We start from the raw sequence: 23,713 nt of genomic DNA on the forward strand, positions 1-23,713 counted from the left end.
CGCAGCAGGATGAATTTTTGATATCTTTTATGGCGTCAACAGCCCAGCAAGACAACGAAATTGTTATTATAGTAGTTAAAAAAAACACTGTTCAGTAGCCTACTATAGAAGAATAAAGAAAGCCTGCACCGCTGAAGTGAACTACGTTGAGAGTGTGGAAGCTTTTCCCCGGACCTCAGGCGGCAGTCCGCAGAGAGCGATAGGGAGAAAGTAAAAAAGGATACATCAAACACCCACGCTGTGAGTTACACCAGACCACAAAACACCAATAAAGACGAGACAAGCCACAGCTCAGAAGCAGACAGCGGGAAGGAGAGAGGCGAGAGGAAGAAGGAGCCATGCAGAGGCTTGGTGCAGTGCACTCCTCCGCGGCGCAGGCTCTCAGCCTCGTGGTCTTAGTGCTGCAGCTGCTGACTCAGCTACCGGGTGCCGACTCAGCTCTCCGGTACCGGGTGGCGGAGGAGGGCCCACCTGACGTCAAGATTGGTAACGTGGCCACCGACCTGGGCCTCACGGCAGGTACAGGCAGCGGGGATGTCACCTTCGCCCTGGAGAGCGGCTCCGAGTTCTTCAAGATTGACAATGTGACAGGTGAGCTGACAACAGGCCCAAGGCGCATCGACAGAGAGAAGCTCCCACAGTGCCAGATGATATTTGATGAAAATGAGTGTTTCTTGGACTTTGAGGTGTCAGTAATTGGACCACTGCAGAGCTGGGTAGACCTGTTTGAAGGCCGTGTGGTCATAACAGATATCAATGACAACACACCTTCCTTCCCCTCACCTGTGCTTCAGCTTTCAGTTGAGGAGAATCGCCCAATAGGAACCCTTTACCTGCTGCCCACAGCAACAGACAGGGATTTTGGACGAAATGGCATTGACCGCTATGAGCTGATCCAAGATGGTGCCGCTGGGTCAGGTTCAACAAGACGCACAGCAGGAGGAAACCCCATTGCTAGAGTGGATGGACTTGGGGACCGGAGGGGTAGAAGTGGCGATATTGGAGGAGGACCCAGGAGCACTGTGTTCGAACTACAAGTTGCAGATATACCAGATGGTGAAAAACAACCACAGCTCATTGTGAAAGGCACATTGGATCGTGAGCAAAAAGATTCATATGAGCTCGTCCTCAGGGTTCGAGATGGGGGGAACCCACCACGTTCCTCCCAAGCCCTGCTTCGTGTTTCCATAACTGATGTGAATGACAACAGCCCACAGTTTGAGAGGTCCACATATGAGGCAGAAATGGCAGAAAATGCTCCTCCAGGTACACCTGTCCTCCAGGTTAGAGCTTCAGACCGCGACATTGGAGTCAACGGGCAAGTGGAGTATGTCTTTGGAGCAGCCACAGAGTCCGTCAGGCGACTTCTGCGGCTGGACGAGGCAACTGGATGGCTGAGCGTCCTTCACAGGATTGACAGGGAAGATGTGGCGCAACTGAGGTTCACAGTAACAGCCAGAGACCGGGGTCAGCCACCCCGCACTGACCGCACCACTGTGATTTTGGCTGTCCGGGATGAAAATGACAATGTCCCAGTTGTAGAAATCCGAAAGATTGGGAGGATCCCTGTTCGAGATGGAGCAGCGTTAGTACCAGAGAACGTTCTGGTGGACACACCAGTAGCTCTGGTACAGGTGTCAGACCGAGACCAGGGAGAGAATGGGGCTGTGACGTGCACAGTTGTAGGAGACGTCCCATTCACATTGAAGCCAGCTGGTGAAACAGTGCTCCCACCCCTACCTGCAGATGAAGCCTTTGACAGGTAAGCCAAACTAAAGGTAACCCATTAAGTTAGTTACAGAAATCCATTACAAAGGAAGGAACTAACTGTTTATTGATATGTAGTTCCTGAATTACTCTGAATAAAGGACTATATAATAAGTTACTTGAAACAGACTGCAGCTAGGGACTTTAGTAATGAACCAGTATCTAATCATCAGTCCCTGTCATTTTGGGTAGGATGATGCACTACTTTTCTTGAGGGAGCACACAAAAATGGTAAGTAATGTTAAGGTAATCATGAAGTAATGATGCATTTTTAATAATAGCTCAGTATAATGCACCACCTTACCCCTGAGGTGGGGTGCGTGGCAAAAACTACTATGTACATAATAAGCAAATAACATTTGGATATGTGCCATTAAGCACCTCATTCCCACATACCAGGAAGAATTAATGTAAAACTGGTTATTATTCATTAAGAAAATGGCCATAATGATTAGCCAATGGTTCATTAAGATGCCATTTAGCAATCTGTTCTTAATTCCTACTATACAGTCCTTGATTCTGAGATTTTCAGGACTTATACATTGGTTTTAAGATAGTTCCTGACTTATTTCTAGGTAATTCCCAGGTATGTGTACATTTCTGTAAAGTGTTAACAAATGTAAACATAACTTTTTATTACAAACTTTTTTACCAGGAGCTGGTACTGTTTTTATCCCACTTGTTTTCTAACCTTGACAATTACACATTCACCATGCAGTTGCTATAAGTCTCACCCACACTACTGCTCCAGGAGGAATTACTACAATTTCTGTTTTCCACAGAGAATACAGAGATGAGTGAAGTGTTGTTTTATGCAGATTTCATTTAAGCTTGGTTCAAGTGTTGCCACTCATTCACTAAAGCTACAGAGTAGTTTGAATGTCATACAATCTATAAATTTGAGCAAAAATATTAATTCAGGTCAAGGGTTTTAGACTTTTAGGAATAATACTACGGTGCAGGCTGTAAATGTCAGTGCTCCTCAGTCAATGGAAATATATTTCCTAAAGCTATTGGATGGATGGAGGGAGTGAGGGCAATAGAGATGGCCATCTTAGGATATTACTGCTACTGCTCATGACACCTGTGCATTAAGGGTAGTTGTTGTATTTACTGTAGGGCTGTCCTTGACGAAAGCAATCTTGAGTCAAAGTAATAATCATAAAGGTCTTCAGCAAATCGATAAGTTGGTTTTCATTAAAAAATCTGTCACAGTTTCTCCAGTATTATTGTCTCTCTGCAGATGACTGCAGTCATGCAGGAAGATCTCTTTAAATGAATTGTGTATTAGAGACCAAAGCATATTTGAGCTGAAATGATTATTTGATTAATCGATTAGTTGATTGACAGAAAATGGATTGCCAACTATTTTGACAGTCAATTAAAGTGTAATTTTTCAAGCAAATATTCCAGTAATACTCTGGTGCCAGCTATTCAAATGACAGGTTTTGTGGCTTGTCTTTGTTTCAAATCACTGTAATCGACACACAACACAATGCATTTTAGGATAGCATACTGTATTAGAACATACATAGACCAATACAATGACTATCAACACCCTGGTGGCTGATGAGTCCGCTAATTGACTAAAAGGGAGCAGCAGTAGTATTTTGTTTGATTATTTTACAGACAATATCTGTATTATCTTCATCTAGGGTAGCAACCACATTCATGAAATTTATTTTTCAATTATTTTTCACAGGAATAAGAAAAAATACTTCTTACATACTTCTGCCTTGCTGGACTACGAGGCCACCAAAGAGTACAGTGTTACCATTGTGGCAGTAGATTCTGGCAGCCCCAGTCTGTCCAGCAACAGCTCACTAATGGTACGGGTGGTAGATATCAATGACCATGCCCCAACCTTTGCCCAGAGCGTTGTGGAGGTCCACTTTGCTGAGAACAATACACCTGGTGAAAGGGTAGTCACTGTGGTAGCCACAGACGCAGACAGTGGCAAGAATGCAGAGATTGCATACTCCCTGGATCCTGCTGGTAACGGGCCATTTTACATAGATGCAGATAATGGAGACATCCGTGCCACCGGGGTTCTGGACCGTGAGCAGCGAGAGAGGTATGAACTTCGGGTCATTGCCAAGGACAAGGGTACACCTTCTCTGCAAGGCTCTGCCACTGTTGTCATCCAGGTGACCGACCGCAATGACAACGCGCCAAAGTTTGTTCAGGAAATATTTACATTCTACGTGAAAGAGAACCTGCTTGCCAACAGCCCAGTTGGCATGGTCACCGTGACTGATGCTGACGAAGGCGAGAACGCAGAACTTAGTCTGTTTGTAGAGATGGATGGAGTTGATGAAAAGAAGACGGTAGAGAAGGTGGAAGGAGAAGATGGCGAGAAAGAGCGAGAAGAGATGTTTTCCATCGAGAACAACACAGGGACTATCTTCTCTTCTGCATCGTTTGACCGTGAAAAGCTTTCCACCTACACCTTCCGTGTCCGGGCTGTGGATGGAGGGGAGCCCCGCAAAACTGCCACCGCCACCATCTCACTCATTGTGACGGATGAAAATGACAACGCCCCCTCAATCACCTCTCCAACCAATGAGTCCTACACCCTCCTTCCACCTGCCAGCAGTGCCCGCACAATCGTCAGGACTGTAACAGCCTTAGACTCAGACACTGGCCCAAATGCAGACCTTCGCTATGCTCTAGTGGGGGGAAATCCCTTCAGGCTGTTTGAAATTGGCCACACCAATGGAGTAATCACCCTGGCAGAACCTCTGGAGCGGCGCCACAGAGGTCTGCATCGCCTGGTGGTCCGGGTCAATGATAGTGGGGCCCCCTCTCTCTGTGCCACCGCCCTGGTTCATGTCTTCATCAACGAGAGCTTGGCCAACGCCACCCTAGTGGATGCACAGGTAATCTTTATGTATAAAGATATATTCTTCAAACTGATTTCAGCAAAATCAAGTAAAGTATATAAAAATACATGTAACTTGAATGGAAGAAATCTTAAGTAGAAAAGATAATAAAAACCCACTGTGCTATTTAGGTGTGTGCAGTTCCTCTATTGTTCCACAGAGTTGGTAATGATAACCCATAATGACAGTGATGATATTGTCCTTTGATCCATTCAAATAATGGCCACTCTGATAACACATTACAATGGAGGAGGGTGGTAATGACAACTGATTGTGGCTGTTTAAACTAAACTGGTAAGAAGATTATTTTCTTGATAGAATGAGATAAATGCACAATTTCTGCAGTGTGCATGGTGTTGCAATTTTCTGCCCATTTTTGAGGAAATAATTGTGTCTATATGTGTCCCAGATAAAGAAGCCTGTTTCTCTTTTGAAGGCTATTGGCAATGCCTGCTTCTTTGTAGTTTGAATGCTCTTTGTCCAGAATGCATTCTTATAATGACTATGTGGTTAAAATAACTGTTATTACTGAAGTAGTTCTTCTTTTATGGTACATTAAACTCAGAGCTGAGAGCATTAGGTGTGTGTGTGTGTGTGTGTGTGTGTGTGTGTGTGTGTGTGTGTGTGTGTGTGTGTGTGTGTGTGTGTGTGTGTGTGTGTGTGTGTGTGTGTGTAAGAGAGAGCATGTGAGAGAGAGAGCATTAGGGTGAGTGTGTTAGGGAGGTAGAGAAAGAGAGAAAGATGGCCCTGTCCCAGTTTTGGTCTAAAGAGTCGGTTGAACAGTGTTCATTTGAAAAGTTGCACTTTAGTAGTTTATATTGATGACGTTTGGAAGTTTTTATTGTGTCATGCATCACATTCTGAGCAGAAAAGAATTGGTCAAACTTAGAGCAAAGAAACTGAAAACCACTATTAACGCTAAATGAATAATGTTTACAGGGGGAATAAAGGGAATGTGAAATACATGTGTACAAACCATATGCATAGTATTGAATACATATGTGTGGTATAGGTTAGAGTTGGCTTGAAATATCCACACTGAGGTGAAGAGGTAATTGACTTGACTTAAAGACATTTGAGATCCCGGAAATAGCATGAGTTCTAATTTAGCGTATACCTTATGCTGGCGAAAATCTCTCTTCTCTGCCCTCATTGTATTAATCAAACGAACTTCCCATTATGCTTTAAAAAATGTTCAACAAAGCTATAAATGCTGGCAGGTAATAATTACTAAAACTTGGTCTCTGGTGTGGGCAGAGTCATTTGTATTGACTAATAATTAATCTGCCTCAGTAGCCTTGTGATTGCAATTTGTTTTCAGACAGCTTTTGGTTTTAACCCCCCACTTGAAACTTGGTGTAGAACACATTATCATGTTTTCTCTAAGGAAAAGGTCTTCAACTGTCAAGTCTGTGCATGTAGCATGACGTAAACAGTGTGAACCTAAATTAGCTCTGATACTTTTGAGAGGAAAAAAAGCAGTCAGACAGACAGGAGGCAGAAATGTGTCAAACACCGATTTTGTTGGTACCCCAAAATACAGTGCCATCTTTAAATACCTTGATATGCCCCTTTTCTGTCAAAACATTATAAAAAAAAGTATTTTATCGCACTCTGTCTAACCTGTGTGTAAAAAATTCAACCAAAGATTGTTATCTCCGAGGACACACCTTACTGTGCAGATGTTTGCAGCAAGTTCTTCTTTTCTGCAAACTGTGCATGTTATGATGTTGTGGTGCCTCCCCGATTGTTTCAACTCAAAAAAAAATAGAAGTCCCTGGGAGATTGGAAATGACTTCCAAGTGTGTGATGTAAACTTGAGCTGATTTCTAAATTTTAATGATGTTACTGTATAACTACTCCAGACAGTAGTGTAGCAACTGCAATAGCACTGTGCCCTGTCTGCCCCTTAAGTTCTCAGTATACTTGTTTTGAATGACTAAATCTTGTGTTTTGGCAGGAGAAAAACACATCCTGTATAATCATAGCTTGAGAGTTTTGACTTACCTCATATGGAGACAACTTAGGTCCAAAAGCTAGGTCCTTCTAGCTGTGCTCAATTGTTCAGACGAACAATTGAGCACAGCTAAAAGGTGTAGTATTTGAGCACTAGCCACTATGTAGAACACCTCATGAATGGTGCGCTGTCACTGAAGAGTAGAATGAAAAGTACAAATTGAACAATCAACGGGCTGAGGATTACAACAGAACATGTGGTCAGCAGTGGAACAATGGTGTTGACAGGTGGAATTAACCGCAATGTGCCCAAATGACCGGGGTCATTGAATCGAACAATAGCGTGTAATATGTCCAAGCCAGTATAAAAGCTGTCTTGGATTACAATATGCATAGTTTAGTTTGATTGTAGGGAAGAACTTGGTGGAGTAATTGAGTAGAAGTCATTGACGAGAGAATACCTCCATCTCATAATGAAGTCAAACTGAGTGGTGGATGGATGCCAGATGTAATTAGGGAAGGAAAACGTCTGCTACTGCTGCAGCACCGCGGCAGAAAATAACTCCAGTCTTTTCTATCCAACAGTACTGGGTGAACTACATGTTGGGTAATTAGCTACAATATGATACTGCAGAGTTTGAGCTAGAGGAAGAAGGAATTGTGATGTTTTAGAAATGGTTGTCATCTGGGAAACTTTAAGGTGCTTTGTACATCAGATGTGCACTGTGTTGTGAATCTGATTAAGGCTCTTAGTGATGATATTTTCACATTCTCACAGTTTGTGTTTCATCTCAGATCAAGAGTTTTTTTTATCTTGACATGTGGAATTCTTACATGTTTTTAAATATGTACAGTCAGCTTTCTAGAAATAGGAATAATAGCTAACAATAACCAAACTGCAGCTCTCTGTCCTTATGCTGAACTGTGAATGCATTGAGCAACAACTAAGATCAGGCACTTGGTCAATAGTGTGGTCAGTGGAGAACTCCTTGTCTTGGTCACAAAATCAGCATCTGCAGTGACATGAAGATAACAATATCCTTGGAGAGTGGAGCAGATAAATGGTGGTGTTAAGCCCAGCCGGAACAAAGCTCATGCAGCAGAATAGAAGATTCCACTGGGAGTTTGGATGCGTCAGAAGGAGGGACTCGAACACGGCGTGAAGGTGGCTGCTGCCCTTATCCTGCTGATCACTTAACTGTCTTGTGTGTGCCCATACATGCATACACTATACACACCTGCAATTTGACAGCTATACATACCTTGCACTCAGTATGTGACTTGACTTACAACCATACAACTTGCACTTTCTAATTCTTCTGTCTGTCAAATATGCCTGCATGCACACTCCCAACAAACAAACAAACTTGGCTGCTCTGTCACATAGTATATACACATATGGCACTGAAGCACTATTTTCTCTATGTGTTTTGCACACACAAAACGGCAGACAGTTCAGGGATGCGCTAAGCCAGAGCGATGCCCAGCAGAATGAGAATGGAAAGGAATACTGCAGGCAAAAGAACAATGGGGCTGAGGGGAGAGTGGAACCTGGCGGAGAGGCCCTCTGCAGTGGAAGCAGAATAATGGAATAGAACCAACCAACACAACTCGCTGAAAAACAATGAAACTTAACCCAGAGATAGATGTTGATGAAACAATGAAATATAACACAGCCCCATTCTTAGCTTGGGGTAACGAGAAGTAAGAGTGCATAATGTGACTCTATATGAGTAAGCCTAATAATATGCCTTGGATAATGTAATAATCAAGTTATACAGTGCAGTTGTGTGAGCTGCTCTCTCTGGAGTTATTACTCCAGGTTATGCTGTAGTTATTTTATTTGGTTATTGCAAACCTTAGGGGCTCAAATATATCTTCTCTCTCACCTTCACTCTCTATCCAGTTCATGCAAGCCTTATTACCCACCGTTCTTAAAGCAGAAGGGATTAAATGAGTATATCATTTCCAGCCCTGACAGGCCAAAGGAATTGTCGTATGAGCTCCCAGACGAGGTGTCAGGGCTGGAGAATGAGTTGTATAACTAACGGACAACTTACACACTGTGTTGGCTCGTGGAGGTGCATGCATACATTTCAGTGTGTGTGTGTGTGTGTGTGTGTGTGTGTGTGTGTGTGTGTGTGTGTGTGTGTGTGTGTGTGTGTGTGTGTGTGTGTGTGTTTCTGTATTTTGCCTGGTCTCTGCATAATGATCTTTCCAACATAGTAGCTATGTATTGATTAGAAATATTCAGATTCATGGCCCTGTCCCATATTACCAGCAGGGCTCTGCAGACCAGAACTCCACAGGCTCATTGTCTCCTGTAGAACAAGGCTCCATAACCAGTAATGATTATGTTTGTGCTTCAGCATAACCCACTTTCTTGTAAGGGTCCGTTTATTAGTGTACAAGCTCAGAGAGAGAGAGAGAGAGTTTATGTGTGTGTGTGTGTGTGTGTGTGTGTGTGTGTGTGTGTCTGTGTACAAAATATTTAAATAAGTGTGACATATATAGATCAAAATGGACCATCATGGATTTGCCTTGCATCAATTAAAACTATTAGCTTAACCGAACAACAGCCTCAAGAGCACACTTACAGTAGCCTTCTGTCTATCTAACCATCCAATTCTCAGTGCAAGAAATTGTGATAGCAAATCCTTAACAAATCCACGCCTACGCTATCATTTACAATAGGGACATTGTTCATTGATGAGACAGTAGATGGTTTTGTGTTCTGGGGATATAGTCATAGCATGTCTACTGCCTTTATTTACACATTTATTGACTGTTTCTGCTACTTTTCCTACTAACTGTCCCTGACCTAAAGTTTCCTTTTATACCTTTAATCAGCTTTAAACAGCATAATCCCAGGCATCTCCTGTACCAGTGCAGATGATGTGAGATCACAAATGGAGAATTACAGGCAGAACTTGAAATGCTGCAACTGCGAAGCAAGAGCAATTATATATTTAGTGACATTCTATGTGTCTGGGAATAATAGAGAAGCTCCCCCACTAAAACACGGTGATGAGTTTAATTAAGTGGAAGATGCTGTTTGATGTTTCTCTGTGGCTCACACCCACTGTGTCATCTTTTACAGTCACTGTTTTGGACTTGATGGTCTGTCTCTTTTTCTTGCCTTTCCTCTTTTACACTGCATCTTCTCTCTCTTTTGTTCCTCTCCTCTCTACCTCTCACCTCAGGTGGCCCGAAGTCTGATGGCTCCACTGTCACTGGACATTGCAGGGGACCCAGACAGCGAGCGTGCATTAGGGAAACAGCGCCTCAGCGTAGCTATCGGTGTCCTGGCGGGAGCTGCGGCGGTCATCCTTGTTATCCTCCTTGTAGTCACAGCTCGGCAGTGCGGTGCTCAGGGCAAGAATGGCTACGAGGCCGGAAAGAAGGAGCCAGAGGAGGACTTCTTCAGTCCTCCAGGTGCCCAACCACAGACTGGCTGCAGCAGAGGATCAGACCGTGGACGCAAACCTCGACGGGACAAACGCAATGGAAGTGGCATTGGTGCAGCTGCAGGAGGAGGGAAGGCAGACAGATCACTCTACAGCGGTATTGTCACAGTCAACGGGCTGCGTCGCCATGCCAATGACGACGATGAGGAGGATTTGAGCAGTGCTAGTGAGCGCCTGGCAGCCCGCTACTGTGCTATGGACGGTGACCCCGGCAGCCCACGGATGGGTGGCGGCAGGAGACACCAGTCAAGCCCAGACCTGGCCAGGCACTACAAATCCAGCTCACCTCTCCCCGCAGTGAATCTGCAGCCCCACTCCCCCCCAGCTGAAGGAAAGAAGCACCAGGCGGTCCAGGACCTGCCTCCCTCCAACACCTTCGTGGGCAGTGGGGGTTGTGTGGGGAGTGCCGGCTCCAGCAGCAGCAGTAGCGGGGGCAGTGGCAATGCAGATGCCATGTCCCTGGGATCTGACCAGTGCTCAGAGTATGGCTGCCAGACTGGGAACAAGTACAGCAAACAGGTAGGAGCTCTGGGAAGGGACTGGGATGACTTAGTCTCTATGAGTCCTCTATCTTTTATTTGCCTGGGATGCACTGAGATTTTTAATCTATTTTAAAAATCTCAGTCAGCTTTGTCCACTCTCCTCCTCCTCCTCCTCCCCAGCTTTGTCTCTTATTCACACATCTGCTGACATACCCTACTGCACACCCTGTCGCTAACGTCTAAACACCATTTCATCTCCACAAAATAGCTGAAAGTGTGCACACACGCACACACGCTTGTGTTTCTGTGTCAGCATGCTAAGCCTGTGAGCAGTGTGACGGTACGCTGCTGTCAGAGCGTGCTCCATGTCAAACATCAGCCCTCTGTTTAGCTAGATCTAATGCAGGGGACATGAGTCAACCCCCTACGCTAGCCGAACAATATCTGAATAAGCATTTGTGTGTACATGCATGACTGCGTGTGCATGTGTGTATAACACATGCTTACCCTGTGTATAAACCCCTGAGGAGTTCAGTAGAAGCAAGGATACAAAGAGAGTGGGCGAATAGTTGCTTCCAACAGGGTAATTGGTCATTTCATGTTTCAGTTTCCCTTGTCAAGCTGTTATCTTTCTTCCATTTAGCATATATTTTTGTTCCATAAACAATATTAGTTGCACTGATAATGGATGCACTGGCTTTGGTGTTTGCTTGAGAAGCTGTAGTTAAAGGCTGAAGTCCTGCTGACAAATAAATATTGCATAGAGACGGTCATTCACCCATCCACCCACACACACACACTAATGCACACAGAGGCACCATCTATCATCTTAGACACACTGACACAGCAGGGTCTCCCTAGTCCCCTAGTCCATGGCGAGTGCTCCCAAGGGTGATGTTTGAGTGACAGCTAACCCCTCTTAAAGGGGCGGTGTCTCATTTCCTTGACAGACAGCTCTACATTTATCCTCCCCGTGGTGAAAAAGTGCTGATATGGTCATTAAAATGGAAGTAGAGGAGCTTTTTAGGCTAATCAATTCATACATGGTGCTGATCCTGCTCGACACACACACACACACACACACGTACAGAGGAATGTGCACGCATCCACACACACTAACCCACACACACACAAGCACACACACACACACACACACACACACACACACACACACACACACACCAGAGGTTAATCCATTATGGAGTCAATCCTCTTAATCTGCCGTTCCCAGGAAAGGAAAATGCTTACTGGGAGAGTTTGGTGTTCATGCTTACGTGCACGCAAAACATGCCAGCACACATACAGAAACACATAGACACATAAACTGACAGCATAATGAATTATTGATCCTATGTGGTAATTAACTCCTCTGCTGCAGTGGAGTCCCCTCCTCCCCCTCCAAAAAAACGTGCTTGTGTGTGACTGCGTTCACGTACGTGTCAAAATTTGTTAACTCGAACAGTTCGCCGACATGAGCAGGTTTGTGTTGGTGGGTGCCTGTCACTGCGCTTGAGGGACTGCTTATTTCCCAAAGGCATATGCATTTTATATGTGAATGCAAGTGAAAGATAGACTCAGGGAGTAATAGGTGGTGAGTATGTGCCAAATGTAGCAACTGAACGCTTTAGCATTAGATCAGGAGTGGGAGGGAATTATAAGAGGTTAGGAGGGGAGGAAGCTGGAGTAAACGAGAAGGGTAGGGGGGATACAATTTGAAAGTTACTTTACTGGGTCAGTAAAAACTCCAACAACTGTTCATCTAAAGTCAGCACATCATCACACCAACTTGGGTGCTCAAAATAGGAAAAAAAAAAGTCATTAAAACTGTGTCATGGACGAAGAGCAAGATTGCATCCAAGAGGCAACAACTTAAAATAGCTCAGTCCTATAATGTATTGCAACGTGTTACAGTAAATACCATTCAGAAATGTCTCACTTTGGGAATAACATTGAGAGACAATCATGGTGACACTTATGTACTGTATGTTGAGCCGGTCAGCCAGAAGCAGTACTAAAGGAGGAGCCGTTCACTCCTATTGATGAGCTAATCCAAAATATCTGACTAAAAACAGCCGGAATTACCATCACTATCTGAACGGGAAGAGAGGTTTAAAGATATGTGCAAGTGAGATAGGGGCAGTAATAAAGAAAAGGCAGTGTGCCCACAAAAAGAAAGAGGAGAAGGGAGAGCGTTTGTTTGTGTGTGTGTGTGTGTGTGTGTGTGTGTGTGTGTGTGTGTGTGTGTGTGTGTGTGTTTTCTTATTTTAATTGTTAATGTTTAATTGTAAAACAGTAAATATTTGATAAAAAATGTCTACAAACATTTGGCACCTGACCATTTGGTTTTTGATACTTTCGGTCGGTACCAGAAAAGTATTGAGCTTCAACCCAGCCCTAATGCTGATGGAGAAAGTGTAAAGGAGAAGGTTGGAGCATGTGCTTCCAAGTGGCGAGAGGCAGGGAGAGTGAGAGAGTGAGGGAGAGAGAAAGAGAGTGAGGGAGAGAGTGAGAGAGTAAGTGAGAGAGAGAGAGGTCTGGCTTGGGTGGCAGCCAGAGTGAGAGTGGACTGCTGAGATGTGGGTCATCAGGATACCCGTTGGCATTAGGACACATTAATGATCAGAGCAGTCACACGGCACTGCAGTCAATATGGGCAAAGTGGCCTTGTTCTACCCTCTAACCGCCAAACCAAACACACTCCACCACAAAACAGTTTTTGCTGTCTGTTGTCCTCAATCAACCACAACAAAGGTCATAGTGGTTGTTTGATCTCAGCATTTCTGTTTCAGTTTTCTCAGGTTTTGTTCTTTTACTTTTCTTTTTATTGCAATGTGTCTCGATTAGCACTTTGCACTGTCCTTTTCTCCTTTTGTCTTTCACCCTTTGTTCCTTTTCTGTCATTCTCCCCCTTTCTTTGCCATATGCGCGGCCATAAATCTAAACACCCAACCACTGCAACCTCTCTGTCTTCCATGCACCACACTGACCTCTGAGAACGAATAGACTCAGCGTTTTCTCTAGTGCGACTTCTTCTTTTACTGTAGTGAGCACTTTCTCTCTCTGGACACAGCATGTGTGTGAGGGCGGGTGAGAGTGCGGTGCCACAAAGGCTGAATCGAAACAGACGCACACACACACACACACACACACACACACACACACGCACACACATCCAAAGTCTAATCAATGCCCGTTAACAAGGCCAAGACTGCAGTAGAAACCGGTGCATTGACAGCACAGTTTTTTTTGTGCACTGTGCATCGCACAGTTTTATGCTTTGTGAAGGTCAGTGTTGAGCTCTCATGACACAGGGTGCCACAGTGTTTTGACACAGCAAAGACAAGCTATGGAGATAACTTTGTGGTAAATAGGACTCATCTGGCCAGTCTTGTCCATCTAATTGGACTTGATGGACGGGCGCTAGCGGAGAGATTAGGTCTACTGGATTATAAAATTGAAAAGCAGCTTTTCATTTCAACGAAATCCCTCCAGGATTAAATATGATGAGCGTCTGTCATAGACTCACACTAACCCCTCCAGGCATTCAGGCTCGCCACATGAACGCATTCACACATACACCTCCTGTGATAACATGCAGCGTGCATTAAGGTCAAAGGGATGAAGGCACTGTCAACGAGAAACAACAACAGAAACACACACACTCTCTCCCCTCCCTCCTTCTCTCGTTACTCACGCACACACTGTAATCGACCCGTGACCCCTGTCATGATGATACCAACACACTGATGTATTTATTAAAAGGCACTGCAAGTTCAGGTGGCACAGCCGACCATATGCTCACGGGGTAAGTAGGTGGGGAGGTGAGGAGGTGAGGGTAAGCGAGAGGTGAGAAGGACTAAGTAACCAAAGCGGGGATCACCCGACGAGGCAGACTGAAAACTGATCTACTGACCTGGAGACAAAGGACGGGGAGGGGGGGGTCAATGGGCAACAGAGAGGGAACATGAGCCAGAGAAAGAGAGAGAGGTATAGGTGATGAGAGGAGATGAAGAAAGGTTCAAACATTACGGGAAAATGGAGACAGGTGTGTGTTTGTGTTAGATGCTCGGCTGTGGAGGTGGAACACATGCTTACCCTGTAAATATTGATTTTCCGCTAGATCAGGATCATATGGATACCTTACAAATATGCTGTGTTAAAAGGTGCAGTTCAGTTCTATTGGTCCAGACACATTGGTGCCCTTCAGTTCTAGTTCATTTGTGTTAAACTTAAACCAAAGTCTTCTTGTTTCTCTGTGTACCAAATAATATTTGATAACTATGTCGGATCATTTCACATGTGCTAGGATCAGCAGACAAACAAAGCCTGTAAATCTGTTTAGTTAAGCTTTTTAATATTCATATTACTGTTGCATATCCTCAGCCACAGATTCTGTGAATGAACCAGTTCCATTTTAGAGCTGGACACTTGTTTGATCCACACTAGAGTTCAAATGACGGCATTCATACTAGCCTATATGAACAAACTCACCAGAGTTGGTCAAAAAATCTTAACTCAATGTCGCATCTCATCTTGGGTCAGCGAGCACTGTCAAAATCTTTCCGATTGCACAGAAGTGCTGCACCTGAGTGTAGAAAGTGATTAAGGACTGCAACTACTGTTGCTGTGCTAACATGATGCATTCACTATATGGCCAGAGTAGACAAGGCGAAAGTTCAAATGTCTACAGATGGATTAAGATGAGACCTCAAATATTATATTTTGGTCATCCTCACTTTTAAGGTTTTGGCAGATCAAGAAAGAATTCAGGTTAAGGTAAGGGGAAGCATGTAGTGGTTAGGGTTGAGGTTAGTTTTCGGAGTCATGGAATGAAAGTCAGTGGAAAGGTTAGAAAAAAGGTCAGAAAAAATGTCTATGTCTATGAGCTTAGACAGAAAGACAGAAAGACAAAGTGAGGGGAGAATCAGAGGGAGACATATTGTCTGTTTCCTCACACATCAAGGTCACCCAAAGCTGGAATGCGATTGGAAATCCCCTGTCTGTCTTGGCTGTTTACCACACAAGATAATACAGACAGGCTATTCAGCTGATAATATTACTTTGTTAACAACTACTCCCTTCAGCTTTTGTTTCAAGCTCTCTGTGAAATGGCAGGAACGTCGGAATGTCATTCCGACACACACACACGCACACTGACAAGCTGAGGCAAAGACACACACGCACAGCAGACACTGTCAGACGAGTGATTTTAACACACATAGACTTGCCCAGTAAAACACGCTCTTGTGTGTACATAATAGCACATAATTACACTCCCTCCCAGATCCTTATGCATATACACTTTTCACCGCAAGCAGACAAACTTTGATAAGAGTATGATGACACACGAGCGGAGAGTAAAGTTTTCCGGCTCTTACATCAGTTTCTTCTTCCATTCCCTCTGGATGGAATCACATGCACAAGCCCAGGCACACTCTGTCTCCTAGAATCACACACATCCGTAGAGGCTTACAAACACATTCTCTCTTAACTCCGTGACACACACACACTGGTACACACACAAAGACCTACATAACAAGCCCCTTGCTGAGATGCTTCCTTTTATTTGCTTCTTGAAGACTCTGCTCTGTATTGAGCAGCTCTGCATTCAGCTCATCTGCCTTCCAGCATTACCTTAATGGCTGTCTGTGGGTTAAGCAATTTTACCCAATATTGCTAAACAAAAGCTCTCTTTCTCAACACGAGACAGCTTAGTAGCCCTGTGACTGGTATTATCCACCTACACAAAAGAATCTTCAGTGCATTAAGTGGTATTGAGTCGGCTTGAATTAAATTGACGAATGGATTTTGAATTGAACTGAATTTAACTCAGCCCAACTCAGCTCAATTAAATAATTAAAATTTTGTGGATCGAGTCAACTAAAATTGAATCTGAAAACTGAAGTGAAGTGAACTAAAGTTAGGTGGTTTAAATTGGTTTACCTTGGTAGTGGATGTTGCCGATATCAGCACTGAGGGCAGTATGTGAGTGATTTTTATTATATCTAGTGGATTAAAATAATATTATCAGCTTTATTATGTTAATGAAGTGCTGAAAACAAAGTTTTGTACTTCGTTTAATATGCTTGTACATTTGAGTTTGTTGCTGCAAAAAAATACAAAATAAAATATATATATATATATATATAGCACAGTCTGTGCTTGCGGTTTTTATGTATGTATGTATATTACTATTTCTGTTTGTAAAATTGTGTGTTTGTGCATTCACCGCTTGAAGCCAGCCCAATCTCACAGGCTGTTCAGTAAAAAATTAAGTGCTCGGTCCACCTCTAAAGGGTTCTATATTGGTGTTTTTCCATTATATGGTACCTGCTTGACTCTACTCTATTTGGCTCGACTCAACTCGGTGTCCCGTCCTCCATTTTCCATTGCAGATTTATTACCGCCTAATGCCTGAGGCGAGCGTGGCTGGTCGTCATAGCCACGCCGCAGGAAACTGCAGTGACCTAATGCGACACACACACAGAACGTCGAAAGTGTGTTGTTTTTTACTCTCGGCATGTGGCTGTTGCCACAGCCAGAAGAAAAATTTTGTTTCAAAAGAAGCTGGAGGCAGCAAAAAAAACCACCGCTGGGTAAACTATTTAAAAATGGCGGGTTTGTTCAGGACACCCCCGTCTGTCGCTAGAAATGATGACGCAGTAATTTGTGACAATTCTCTCTGACCAATCAATAGTCTGCAGGTTTTCACGTCACCTTTTGGTATCGCCTCAGCTCGCTTGGAATCTCGACGGAGGTGATACTTAAAAAAGTACCTGTTAGCAGGTACCAGGGACTTTTTTTCGTAATGGAAAAATGCCATATGACTGAAGCGAACTGGGCAGCACAACATCTCGTCAGGCCACTTTTAAAGGCCAAATTACTCAAACATGGATGTATCAGACTGGCTCCAAATCTCTCTTTGTAAATCTATGTAATGAATTGTACAAATGGGTATAAACAGCAAGCAATATGAGGGGGGATGCCACCCCCCTTGTTAGCAAAATGAGCAAAATGCATGCCCCTTGTTAACCTGCCATACCCTCTCTTCATTTTCTATTAGGAGAAAGAGAGTGCAGGGGCAGAGGGGTTGTTTAATAGAATATGGTAGTCTAGTCTGCTTGACTCATTGATTCTTTATATGACTGAGGTTTGTCCAAGTTAGAATCCATGGACCCGACCATTGCTCTGAAATATCAGTAGCCTAACTGTTCTGTGTATTGATGAATCTGTGGCGCTGTTCGTGGTGCTAAAGTAGCAGACGGATTTGTAATTGTGACTTTTGCTCCCGCCCTTCTGTCAGTTCCGTCCCCCTGGTTAAATTAACAAATCGTCTACTGGAGATAAGTGTGCACACTTTTGGACAGTCTGTCCTGTAAGGCATTTATGAGGCTGTACACACAAAAAAGTGATAGTCATCTGTTTCGGAAGTTACAAAAAAACAATCCAACAAGCACTTTATTTTACAGTAGGCATACTGACGCCTCTGTCATATGGTTTATACATCACATGTTTAGGGTGCATTAGTGTTAGACATCTGCCCAGCATCTCGTAGCTAAAAACAGCTATTGCTGTTTTAGCAGCTCCAAGCAAACTGCTTTCTCCACATTCTCTTGTCTTTAAAAAGAAGTGCAAACCTCAGCACCTAATACATCTGTTAGAAGTCTGTGAACATGCAGACAGATACCTGTACATGATTTTTGTTTTACTTTACTAGTTGGAAAAAAAATTAAGCCTGAAGCCATGGAACTGAATGCACAAATTTGCAAGAACATACTATATACAAGCAGGAACCTAATGTTCAGACTTAAAAATTAAGTCCACAAGCACATGCAGACCTGAATATACAAAATTCAAAAAAGTGTTTACAGGTGAAACTCAATTTTCAAGCATAACATTATGAATGATTGAATATTACATAGACAAGTCGCCTGCACTGTCTGCTTCTGGACTCATTGCTCTGTAACTCATCCAATTAAAAAGTGTCTTTTTCCAACCCTCAATCCCTAATGTCTGTCTGCTCCCCTCTCCCACCACATACACACACTCACACACCCACTTCCTCCTCTGTCTGTCTTCCCTCTGATTGATCTCTCTGTTCTCCCTAAGTGGGTTCATCTCTTTTCATCACTCTCCATCTGGATCCATCTTTTTAAAACGTGTTTTTTTTAATGGTTCCAAACTTTTTTTTAATAACACTTAATAGTTTCTTTAAATTTTACAAATGGCTCATAACAACCCTCTTCATTTTCCTCTCCCCTTCTTCCTCAGTCCGCTTTAATCTTTACTTTTCATGTTTTATGTTTGGACAAAATTAAGCATGCTACCAAGGAATTTGCCTAAGGTGTGAATATCTGCACTGTGCAATATGGTTTATGCATTTTTGCTACTGGCAAATCAGAGCACATTTCGCGCCGGATAGCAGCTTATTAGATTGCGTGAGTGTGAAATACTGGCCCTAGTAGTGCTGTAGTCCAAAGCCAATGTTTTTGCCCCAGGCATGGTGTAGCCATCTGTTTTAGAATTGTTGGTGGAACATAGATACATTGGGAGATCAAGATAAGATAGAGGAAGAGAAAGAGGCAGAAGAAGAGACATAAAATCAGTGGAAGAGGAGAAAAGAAATTCCTGGTCAGTACGCATGGCTTAGAAAAAGGGGATGGTGGTGGGGGTAAGGGGATTGGGGTTATAAGAGCTTGGCAGGGAGATGAGGAGCAATAAGGCAACTGGGAGAAAAGGCGACACTTTAGTGAGTGGTAAGGGGAGATGTAAAGCTACGAGATGAGAATGTGTTCTTAGCTATTGCCTAGGGGTGGAAAGCTGATGGAGAGAATGGAGGAGATGGAATGAAAAAGATAGAACTGAGGTATGTGGTCCTAGGGTTAAAAGAAGACAGGAGAGGAGGTGGGGAGCTTCACTCTGCGATTAAAGCCAGCTCAGACTCTTCGGGCTATTTTGGTGTGTGTGTGTGTGTGTGTGTGTGTGTGTGTGTGTGTGTGTGTGTGTGTGTGTGTGTGAGTTTGCATGTGTGTGTGCGTGCGTACGTGCGTGCATGCATGCATGCGTGCGTTCGTGTGCGTGTTAGAGAATGAGAGAATGAAAGCTTTCTACCTGCCCTGTCAAAAAAGTTGCATAAATCTGAGTGGGCTGGCCTCTGCCTGCAGCGATGCCCCATATTATACCACGTTCAATGTATGTGTGCATATATGTGTGTGTGTGTGTGTGTTTTGATTCTTGTTTAGAACTACATGCCTGTTTATATCAGAAATAGACCAGTAGACCAGATACAGTAAGAGACACCCACCTACACATGCACACAAATATACAAACAGAGACAGGTAGAGCTGAACTGCAAGAACTAGCTGGTCAAACCGCTGGAGAGAAATCCCCCTGGTGCTTTCAAACAGAGGCATTAAAATAGTTTGACTTGTTTGACACACACATACTTGGACTACATAATCACACACTCACACCACACTGCATCTAACTCTCTCCTGTGGACATTACAAATGAATAACTACCACCACCATCTGTAAGATAACATGATTATTTTCAGCTGTCTACATACAGACACTCTCAAACCAAAAAACAAACTGAAGTTTGATGAATTAAACTGCATTTTAAATCAATAACTTGCTACTAATACAGCACAGTAATTGCATAGCATTACAGTAAAGTTGGTTCTTAATGGATCAATGCTGCACAGGTACAAGTCAGACATGCATTATTTAAGAGGCTCTGTTCTGCTGTTTCACAAATACAGAGATAGGATGAAGATGGCAACTAACTTCACTTGAGAAACAAGGGAAATGAAACCAACAAGAACAAAACAACACACTCTTATTGAAGGTTGACTTAGATCCACAGACATAAACACACCACCTTTAATACAAGCATACACAAAAATTGTAATCAAAGTAATGCAAATCTATCTGCCAATTAGAGGCCCAAACAGGTTTCTATGGGGATGAAATGGCAACCTCTAATTGGCTGGATAAAAGACAACCGAAGATGGCTTGGAAAATATAAACATCTGTGTGCGCATGCATGCTTACATACATACAGGCGTACACAGTTAAGTGCGGATCACTGGCAATTTATGCATGATTGGGGGAGTCACAAACAGTATCACCGGTAAGATGAGAAGCAAGTATAGAGTGTGTCGACATTGATACGGCGTATTGTCAGATGCAGGCACACACACACGCTCATTGACCGGTCAGTCGCTTTTAAAAGCGTGAATAAAGCTTTGGTCGCGGTGTCGTGTTAACATGAAAGCTTTCACGGCTGTTTAAAAGAGCAGGCTTTGATTAGAATTAGATGTGGGAGAGTGTTTCTTAATGCCGGCCTTTGCTGACGACGGGGCTTTTAAATCCAGCAGAGCCGTCGCAGGGAGCCTTCCATCAAAAATATGTTGAATGTACGATTTCACCTCAATGGGTATTTCTCTCTGTCTCTCTCTCTCTCTCTCTCTTTCTCTCCCACCCCCCCCTCCTTTTTTCTGAATTTTCTAAAAGGCAGAAGTCAAGCATACTGCTTGGCCACATTTTAAAGGTACAATATGTAACCTTTATGCATTAAAATGTCTAAAAACGACCATACCAATGTTATATATTTTTTTGAGTTGTGTAGTTACACTATCCCAAATGTTTCCATCAAATGGCAAACCCAGCACAGAGAAATCTGTTATTTTATTTTCAGACACGTCACGTTTCATTTAGCTAGTCGCCCGTCAGTGGCGTCATAACCTTTCACCATCTAGTTACTCGTAACTTCCGGCAAAACATGGGCACCCAGATGATACGTTCGTGAGTAATTGTAAATAATACAATGTCACAGAATAAAATACTGGTAAGACTGCTTTTTCTGCCAAAATGCATCATTTTGTGATAATAACATGCCACTTTGCAACACAGTAATACAGCAGAAACCTTATTTATTGATACATATCAATATTAATCCAGCTTAATGTTACTACAATGTATGTGCTGGTTGACAAGTAGCTAACATTAATGCTAGCTAATGCTTGGTGGATAACATCATAGGGTTACAACATCGTTCAACACGCTCATAAAGTTATTAGTAGTATGATTGTTTTGACCATGGATAAAAGCAGCACTGCGCTAACCCACGAATAAATTCACTAGTAAAGTTAACGTTAGCCAGCTAGCACACTCCGCTCTGCCTGCCTCACTCCCCTGGCACAAAGAGACATCATTCAGGATGATAGCTGACAACACAGCCGGGACATGTAGCAATAGCTAGTTACCGTTAGCCCCAGCCCGTTACCGTCAGCACAGTGCTAACGGCAGTTTAATGAAGCATCGGGAAACAGAGAATATCAGAGCCAGGCATCCTAGTCACAACATCGGCCATCCATAATGTTAGCTAGCTAGCTAGCTACGTCTCCGTAAACGCTAACGGTGTTTGTACCGAAAATCTCCTCCCTGCCGAAGTTCTCCCCCCTTCGCGTTTAGCTGTCTTTACAGTTAGCTAGCTAAATTAACCCGACAACAGGTGTGTTAAGCACCAAAACGAATAGTTGTTTTTTTAGATTACAGAAAAGTGAAGGGGGAGATCGGGCAGCTGGGAGATGTTCTGCTGCTGTTAACAACAGCAATTGAACATCATCGCCGCCGCGGAGAGTCCCCCTGCAATACCCACCCACACCCGTCTCTCAGCCTCGTTGAGTAGCTAGCTAGCGTTACAACAAACCCTGTCCGCCCGGTGAAATCCAAATTGGCATGTGAAATAGACTGTGATAGTGTGGTAAAACCTGCTAACGTTAGCCGCTAATGTTAGCTTGCCGTTTCACTAGCTAACTGGTCAGCCAGCTACCAATACAGATTGAATCAAGAAAAACGTAATTATGTTGAGGAAACTGCAGCTATTTTATTAGCATGATATGAATAAACGTTACTAAACTTAACGTGAATAAACTTGAATGGGTAAACTCGTCCGTGAACAGATGCATTCTAATCAACAATCAGCGTTAAGCAATAAAAACTCCCATAATTCCACGCAACTTCCCTACGTCATCAAACGTCTGTGTTTACAATCTATTGTTTTGGTTGAGAGACCCCTAGCGGCAGAAAGTTACATATTGTATGTTTAAGTGGATCTCAACCACAAAGCAGCAGCAGTGTAATTTCAAGGGTGATCAAACGTTAACTGCTAATTGAATATCAAAGAATCTGGTGTTATTTTCATGTGCGTGTTGAGTCACTGCTACAGGAAAATGGCTCTTTTACAAAGCGGTGTTACTCTCGCATGGCATGATCATTATGAATGGTTTAATAATTCATCCCTACTCCCATATGGGGCTTTGTGTAGAATAGGAGTCTGAGATCTAGATTGTTAGGAACCAGTTTACACACAGCACGTCCTAAGTTGTGTAGACATAAGTGCACTTTCTACAAAGTGCTTCATTCAAAGATTGAGCTTTACCTTACAAAGGGTCAAATCATGCAAAAATGATATAGTCCCTACAAGAAAGATCTTATTACTGTCCTGTCAAAACCGTATAGCTTGGTGATTTTTCAGTTTTCAGATAAAGTGGAGAATTAATGAGTAGAGAAATTCTCCTTTTTCCCTTCGAAAGCTTTAAAAAGTCATTGGATTATCTAAAAAAATACATGGTCTCAAAGCTTAAAACAAGGCTGTCTAATAGTTTAAAAACAACAATTTGGAAATACATAGTTGAGTAGTTGAGTAGTAGTAGAAGTAGTAGTAGTAGTAGTAGTAGTAGTAGTAGTAGTAGTGGTGGTAGTAGTAGAAGTAGTAGTAGTAGTAGTAGTAGTAGTAGTGGTAGTAGTAGTAGTAGTAGTAGTAGAGTAGTTCAGATTGATTGATTATTCCTGTAACAGAAACTCAATTTTGAGCACAACGTTTTTAAGCAAAATGCCAAAAGATCACAGGCTTTATTTTCAGAAATGTGAATATTTTTCAGATTTGCTTTGTCTTCTCTGATATTAAACTGAATATCATATAATATTCATCAAATAAATCAATAATGAAAAGAGTCAATAGTTGTTGTCCTATTGTAGTTCTTAACATGTATGGCCCTGAAGACCTAAAAACAAAGGATTCCCTATTGTTGAGTCTATATTTTTTATATATTACACATTTCTTAAATCCTTTTATCACCAAATTATCCACT

The 23,713-nt window shown here is 42.9% G+C and overlaps 1 protein-coding gene across 1 annotated transcript in view; it reads left to right on the forward strand.

Annotated features, from left to right (window-relative positions):
• The first annotated feature begins 218 nt into the window (after nt 1–218).
• pcdh7a (protocadherin 7a) overlaps nt 219–23,713 on the forward strand; it is a 41,180-nt gene continuing 17,685 nt past the window's right edge. The window contains exons 1-6 of the mRNA XM_078271186.1: nt 219–1,762; nt 3,470–4,076; nt 4,125–4,646; nt 9,809–10,040; nt 10,071–10,463; nt 10,521–10,591. Of these exons, the coding sequence (XP_078127312.1) occupies nt 339–1,762; nt 3,470–4,076; nt 4,125–4,646; nt 9,809–10,040; nt 10,071–10,463; nt 10,521–10,591 (3,249 nt within the window). The 5' untranslated portion in view covers nt 219–338. The remainder of the gene's footprint in view (nt 1,763–3,469; nt 4,077–4,124; nt 4,647–9,808; nt 10,041–10,070; nt 10,464–10,520; nt 10,592–23,713) is intronic.

This window comes from Sander vitreus, chromosome 2 (genome assembly GCF_031162955.1).
Source record: "Sander vitreus isolate 19-12246 chromosome 2, sanVit1, whole genome shotgun sequence".
In the NCBI taxonomy this organism is placed as follows: domain Eukaryota; kingdom Metazoa; phylum Chordata; class Actinopteri; order Perciformes; family Percidae; genus Sander; species Sander vitreus.